This window comes from Triticum aestivum, chromosome 1D, assembly GCF_018294505.1.
Source record: "Triticum aestivum cultivar Chinese Spring chromosome 1D, IWGSC CS RefSeq v2.1, whole genome shotgun sequence".
Classification (NCBI taxonomy): Eukaryota; Viridiplantae; Streptophyta; class Magnoliopsida; order Poales; family Poaceae; genus Triticum; species Triticum aestivum.
In genome coordinates, this window is record NC_057796.1 from 235,920,719 (window position 1) to 235,928,287 (window position 7,569).

At 47.7% G+C, this 7,569-nt stretch overlaps 1 protein-coding gene across 1 annotated transcript; it reads left to right on the forward strand.

Moving 5' to 3' along the window:
• Positions 1-2,809: 2,809 nt before the first annotated feature.
• Positions 2,810-6,975, forward strand: LOC123181178 (protein YABBY 3). The gene is made up of 7 exons (XM_044593428.1): positions 2,810-3,462; positions 3,587-3,838; positions 3,970-4,150; positions 4,744-4,792; positions 5,245-5,320; positions 5,520-5,597; positions 6,643-6,975. The coding sequence occupies exons 1-7, from the start codon at positions 3,286-3,288 to the stop codon at positions 6,718-6,720; spliced, it is 891 nt and encodes a 296-aa protein (XP_044449363.1). The 5' UTR covers positions 2,810-3,285; the 3' UTR covers positions 6,721-6,975.
• The last annotated feature ends 594 nt before the right edge of the window (positions 6,976-7,569 follow it).

Sequence of the window (7,569 nt, forward strand, 5' to 3'; positions counted from 1 at the left end):
TTATCGACACCTCTCTCTCTCTCTATACATGTGGACATGTTTTTCGATTTGGTTTTTCGCCTGAGGACAAGCGAGGTCTAAGCTTGGGCGAGTTGATACGTCCATTTTGCATCATGTTTACCTATTGTTATTTACTATGGTTTTATGCATAATAATGCTTTTTGGAGTAATTCTAATGCCTTTTCTGTGATAATATGCAAGGTTTACACAAAGAGAGAAAATACCGGCAGCTGGAATTCTGGATCTGAAAAAGCTACGTCAGAGTTACCTATTCTGCACATCTCCAAATGAGCTAAAAAATTACAGAGAATTGTTTTGGAATATATGAAAAATACTGGAGCAAATAACTACCAGAGGAGGCCTACCAGGTGGGCACAACCCACCTGGGCGCGCCAGGCCCCCCAGGCGCGCCCTGGTGGCTTGTGCCCTCCTCGGCCCACCTCCGGTGCCCCTCTTCTGATATATAAGTCATTTTGACCTAGAAAAATAAGGAGATGAATTTCGGGATGGAGCGCCGCCGTCTCGAGGCGGAACTTGGGCAGGAGCACTTTTGCCCTCCGATGGAGTGATTTCGCCAGGGGAACTTCCCTCCCGGAGGTGGAAATCATCGTCATTGTCATCACCAACAACCCTCTCATCTTCGGGAGGGCAATCTCCCTCAACATCTTCAACAGGACCATCTCCTCTCAAATCCTAGTTCATCTCTTGTGTTCAATCTTTGTACCAGAACCTTAGATTGGTACTTTTGGGTGACTAGTAGTGTTGATTACATCTTGTAGTTGATTACTATATGGTTTATTTGGTGGAAGACTATATGTTCAGATCCATTATGCTATTTAATACCCCTCTGATCTTGAGCATGATTATCATTTGTGAGTAGTTACTTTTGTTCTTGAGTCCACGGGAGAAATATTGTTGCAAGTAATCATGTGAATTTGATATGGATATTTTGATGATATGTATGTTGTGATTCCCTTAGTGGTGCCATGTGAACGTCGACTACATGGCACTTCACCATATTTGGGCCTAAGGGAATGCATTGTGGAGTAGTTATTAGATGATGGGTTGCTAGACTGACAGAAGCTTAAACCCTAGTTTATGCGCTACTTCGTAAGGGATCGATTTGGATCCCAAAGTTTAATGCTATGGTTACATTTTCTCTTAATGCTTTTCTCATAGTTGCGGATGCTTGCGAGGGGGTTAATCATAAGTAGGAGGTTTGTTCAAGTAAGAACAACACCAAAGCACCGGTCCACCCACATATCAGATTATCAAAGTAGCAAACATGAATCGAACCAACATGATGAAAGTGACTAGATGAAATTTCCATGTACCCTCAAGAACGCTTTTCCTATTATAAGAAACCGTTTTGGCATGTCCTTTGCCACAAATGGATTGTTCTACCTTGCTGCACTTCACTTACCATTGCCGTTACTTGCTCATTACAAATTATCTTGCTATCAAACTATCTGTTACCGACAATTTCAGTGCTTGCAGAAATTACCTTGCTGAAAACCACTTGTCATTTCCTTCTGCTCCTCGTTGGGTTGAACACTCTTACTTACCGAAAGGACTACGATCGATCCCCTATAATTGTAAGTCATCAGTGACACAATGCTTCTTCATAACCAACCTGAGCAATCCCAGCCGTGTTGTCGTGAGGAGAGGCAAAAGGAACATCATCAGAATGGATAAAGTCGCCAACGAGGAAGACTACGATCAGTACGGCAACCCGATGAGGGAAGATGACGATTACGATGAAGCATACGTCAAAAGAAGAATCAATACTACATTACCATGGAGCCGACCATTGTCGAATAATTGTGAACAGCCCTTGGCAACTCTTACTCCACCGAGAGCAGCGCTCGGTAAAGGTGCGGTTGGATCATAAATTGATAAAATGCGTCGGCGTCCGTTCATTAGAATATGGACTGCCACTATGAACAATCTCTATCCGGAACATATTAAGATTCATAGTGACAATACATATTCTTATTAAGAGTGTAATGAAGATCGAAGCTTAACGTTTCTGGACTATCCGACTATTTGAACTGGTCCTTCTGCTTGTCGTTAGGCGAGGTAGGACTAACGCTTTGCCGAGAGCGGCTCTTAGCAAAGCATTGCTACCGTGACCATGTCGTTGTTGGCCGTTGGATGAGCCACGTGGCAACACGCTGCCGTGCGACGACTGTTTGGCTCTCGGCAAATAGTGCCTTTGTCGAGTGTCACCATGTTGCTGACTATGAGTCGGCAATATCCTGTGTTTGCAGAGCTGCGCCTGCTGCCGAGAGGTACTCTCGGCGTCTGTGAGTTTGCCGAGCGTCGTGCTTTAGCTCTCGGCGAAGAGCCTGGTACCCGGCGTATACGAAAATTCCAGTAGTGCAACCACTGTTCAGGGCAGTGTGTGCGCAGTTGGAGCACGTGGCCACGGAGGTCTTTACCCAACATGGGTGACAGCATAATTTTTGGATCAACCCACCACCTCCGACGACATAGGCATAGTGTCGGTCTTATAGGGCTCTACTTTTTTTTTGCGGTGTCTTATAGGGCTCTACTGTCGCCGATATGTCGGTTTATTTTCCTTCTTCAAACTTCTTGATGTTTGGCTGTATGCATCCAAGTTATTCAGAAATGGGTGTTACTCATCATCTTTGTATGCTACATTTTATATAACATAATAAACTGGACCTGCTTTGTTGAAATTATATTTAAATGGATGGGAGAGGACGCCCGAATCCGTAGCCTGTGTACCCTAAGGTAGACACAGCTGCGGAATGCGGCTGCGGCTTGTTGACCCGTACTCCCGAAACACCCCTGCACCCTATATCTCCTCTCCCATCACACCAGCACAGGCACCAACCAACCAAACCCCTTTCTCTCCCTCTAGCTCCCAAATCGCAGCAGCAACAACAGATCCGATACATACTAGGTTCCGTTGCATCACACATCAGTCACCCCAAACCATCAAATCACCAGATCATATACACGCACACGCCCACCACCCGTCAAATCACGCCCAAACGGCGGAGGAGGGGGAAAAAGCAAGCGAGAGAGAGAGAGAGAGAGAGAGAGAGAGAGAGAGAGAGAGAGCAATCAGCTAGCAGCTAGGTACCGCCAGCAATCGCTTGCCGCCTTTGCCACTCGCGTCCATCCATCCTATCCCATTCGCTGCCGCGTCAAATCCACTGGTCCCAAGAATCCCCAGCTCTAGCCGCTCCGGGCAGTTGATTTGCACTCGCACCGCCTGCTAGAACAGCTATCACTAGCGTGATCGATCAACTGGGCATGTCGTCCTCCTCCTCCTCCGGGGCCTCCGCCGCCTTCACGCCAGTATCGCAGCAGCAGCAGATGGCGTCGGAGAGCCTCAGCTCGGAGCTTCAGCCCCCGGCGCCGATGCAGCCGGAGGCACCTTCGGAGCAGCTATGCTACGTGCACTGCCACTTCTGCGACACCGTCCTCGTCGTCCGTGATCAACCCCCTCACCCGCCTCTCTCTTTCTTGAGCCTCTAAGCGTCTAAGCGTATGTAGCTCAGCAGCGGCGGCGCCTCCGTTCAAGTCGATTTACCGGGAGGTAACTGGTGTGCAGGTGAGCGTGCCGAGCAGCAGCCTCTTCAAGACGGTGACGGTGCGGTGCGGCCACTGCAGCAGCCTGCTCACCGTCGACATGAGGGGCCTCCTCTTCCCGACCACGACCACCACTGTCGTCGCCGAGTCAGCCGCTTCTGCTGTCACCACCACGACGTCCCCGCCGCCGGCCGCCGCTGCTCACCACGGCCAGTTCCACTACCCCAGCTCGCTCAACCTCGCGCCCGGCAACCCTCCCCGCCACTCCCTCCTGGTACGTTCTTGCATGCATCACCATGACCTGTGATCCTGGGTGGTGAGCTTCTGATTGTACGTACATGTGGATATAGATATACTTGGTTCTTGATGACTTGTTGCGCTCTAATATTGTACTACTTCATGTAGGATGAGATATCCAGCGCCAACCCGAGCCTGCAGCTACTGGAGCAGCACGGCCTCGGCGGCCTGGTCGCGGCCGCGGGCGGCAGGAACGCCGCGGCACCTGCGCCGCTGCCGCCACCCCCAGTCGCCGGGGGGAAAGGTGGGAAGGAGCCGTCACCACGGACCAATCCCGTCGTCAACAGACGTGAGTATAGCTAGCCTAGCTTCCGCATGCACTTTCTCAAATCTCCACTACCTATCCTTCTCCTGTGGATTGCCAAGTTTAATTCGTCCGGTTTCTTGAGATCCATCTTTGCTAGTACTACTAATCTGGTCATCTATCTAGAGCTTGCCCATGCTCTCTCTCTCTCTCTCTATCTCTCTCTCTCTCTCTCTCTCTCTGGTCAGGGAAGAACACATGGCTCGCCGGTGTACATGGAACCTATATGCTCTACGTGTGTGGTGTAGTGTGTATACTGTATATGTGCTGAGAGAGATGCAACAAGGTACAATGCCCACCATTGGCACCATTGCACGCTCTAAAGTCTAAACTGTGCACCCAAGAGAGATGGACACAGCGACCGTCGTTCTCTCCAGCCCTTTTCACTGTGGGGAATAATAGTACAGACAGCTTCTTCCTAGCTCTCCTCCATTCTCGCATGTCTCCACCTGGAAGCTGCAACCATGGCCGGCCGGCGCCTGGACTAGTGAGCGCGTTTGAAAGAAGCTAGCTAGATCGATTAATTTGTCATGAACATATGGCACTAACATCTATCCTGGCTTTGATTCTCCCTGCAGCTCCGGAGAAGAGGCAGCGCGTGCCGTCGGCGTACAACCGCTTCATCAAGTAAGTAGGAGTAGCTACCAGTACATTTCCTAATTAATAATGAAGCTGGGCACGGGGTGTGCAAGTACGTGGTCTCACTCTCACGGCAATGCCATTGCCACTTCGGTGGCAGGCAGGCAGCCGGCCGGGGCCGGGGCTCGGGACCGGGGCGGCAGAGCTGCACAAGTGAGGCCTTTGCAGACGCAAAGAGACCTTGTTTTCTTTTGCTTTCCCCTCTCTCTCTCTCTCTCTCTCTCTCTCTCTCTCTCTCTGTGTGTGTTCAAGGAAGAGAGAGAGAGAGAAGTTAATGAGACATGCTAGTACCAAATGATGCATTGGTGATGGCGAAAATAATGGGGGTGTCGTCGTGGCCGTCGCCGTTTAGACCTGCCGCTGCCGCTGATCTGACGTATCCCTTTCCTTTTGCTCTTTTCTTTGCTCTGGTGTTTTTGGGGGGACGGAAACGCGCGCAGGGACGAAATCCAACGCATCAAGGCTGGCAATCCCGACATCTCGCACAGGGAGGCCTTCAGCGCGGCTGCCAAGAACGTCAGTGCCCTTCTTCCTTAATCTCACCTGCACTACACATGCTATATACTCTAGCTAGGGTTTCGCCCGATCATGCATGTGCCTTTACTGTTTCTAGGGTTTCCCAATCTCTCGGAATCCCATGAACGGTCCATTCATGCATATACCTTTAATTGTTTGATGTGGTGATTATGTTCTTGTTGTTGCTGCTGTGCTGCAGTGGGCTCACTTTCCACATATCCACTTTGGCCTCATGCCGGATCACCAGGGGCTCAGGAAGACCAGCCTCCTACCTCAGGTGACTAATCAACCAAACCTCGCCTACATAGTACATACTTCAGCTTTTTGGGAGTGTACACGTAATTAGTTTTTGTTATTTTAAGTGACTAAAGTAAATTTCAAAAGCAATGCAGGATTATAAACTTAATTATTTTACTACTATGTTGTTTTGGGACTAGCTTAACTTCAAGCACGTGTCAATACTTTTTTTTGTAAAAGTTACTCCTATTTTTAAGATGATTGATGCCCACAGTACCACATATTCCATCTGTTCCAAATTAATTGAAGTTCCAGCTTTGTACTAAGTCCAACTTCATATTTTATAAGAGCATCTCCAACAGCGCATTAAAAGTTTCGCGCGCTAAAATGTAAAAGTTTCACGCTAAAATAGTTTTAGCGCGTCACTGTAGCACTTTTAGCGCGTCGGACCCAACATTAGTTTAGCACATGCCCGAAAATGCGCGTCCAAAAAGACACGCAGTGCTGCAATTGTAAAGTGCACGCAATTCGGCGCCCCAAATTTGCAGCTTCTGATAGCGCTTTTTAGCGCGTGCCCAATACTCTTTGCGCGTGCACTATTTTACAGCTTCTGCTGAAGCTGTCCGGCGCAAAAAAAAACCTGAATTTTAGCGCGCGGAGCAGTTTTTGTGCGCCTATTGGAGATGCTCTAAAGAATCTGATGTAACTAATTTGATGCTTAATATTGACCCATTTTTATTTAGACTTGGTCAAACTTAAACAAATTTGGCTTACGATGAACTTAGAACTTTGTTAATTTGAAATGGTTACTAACAAAGCGTGTAGATTCAAGCCCGAAAGCATGCAATAAAAATTATGTACTTTAAACTGGTTAGACGTAGATAAAATTGTCCAAGGTCATGGGGAAATGTTTTTTCATGCTATCATATGCTATATGTTTTACTAAAATAGTCTTAATTTTATTTTTAACTACATCGTTACGTACAGATTTCTGGTGTGAACATATATGTTATTCAGCATGTATTTCCATTTTCTTATCCATTTTCGGCTAACCAAATGTCAACCCTTTGTGGCTTAACTATCAGGATCATCAGAGAAAGGATGGCCATGGGCTTCTAAAGGAGGGGCTTTACGCGGCCAACATGGGGATTGCTCCGTACTGATATCAAGCTAGCATATCCATGCTATTGCCATCGCCTCCTTGACTAGCTCCTATCGACTATTACTATCAGGCTATCTTTAATTAGCTAGGGCTTTCTACCATGGTAAACGTACAATATAATTACCTCAGTTCGTATGACCTATTAGCTATAATTAAGTGATCAATATCGATCTAGTAGCACACTTCCTGCCTGTTATTTTGTTCGATGTACTATCTATATATCTTGTCAACTAGTTCTAGTTAATCGCTCTCCTCATGCATGGTTTCCACTTAATTACCTCTTAACTTAATTGTTCTGCACGTACTAGCAGTATGCGGTGCAGTGGTGGATCTAGCCGTGTCGAGTAAAGGGAGGCCAGGCAGGTAGGCACGGGCTTGCGTGTTGGGTCTTTGTTTGCTTGCCCTTCCTTGCTCCTGTGGCTGCTGCCGCTTGTATCCAAACAAGCTCATTCCCTGGGTCTCTAGCGGCAGCCGCTGCAGCATGGCTGCTCCTCATCTTTTGCTTGCTTTGCTGTCTCCTTTCCCTCTTGACGTACCCCTACACATACACCTTCTGTCTGCCGCTTGTATATATGTAGCCTGGGCTGGGTACGTACGGTTTTTTTTTTTTGCATACTGGCTGAAGTAAATAGCATAAAACTACCACAATTCGCGTTAGGGTTCCAAAAACAACCAAATTTTTGTTTGTGACTGATAACTACCAGAATCGTCGTCGGCTGTTTCAAAAAACCCAAATTGTCCATTCCTAAGAAACTAAGCCGGTATATGACAGGTCAGGCCCGCACCTAAGCAAGCTGTCTGTTTGACTGTTTGTTTGACCGTTAAATGACATGTGGGGACCACATGTCAG

Coding starts and splice junctions, on each gene's coding strand:
- LOC123181178 (XM_044593428.1), top strand. CDS start 3,286: ATGTCGTCCTCCTCCTCCTCCGGGGCCTCCGCCGCCTTCACGCCAGTA. Junction 4,151..4,743: donor CAATCCCGTCGTCAACAGAC/GTGAGTATAGCT, acceptor TTCTCCCTGCAG/CTCCGGAGAAGAGGCAGCGC. Junction 5,321..5,519: donor TCAGCGCGGCTGCCAAGAAC/GTCAGTGCCCTT, acceptor GCTGTGCTGCAG/TGGGCTCACTTTCCACATAT.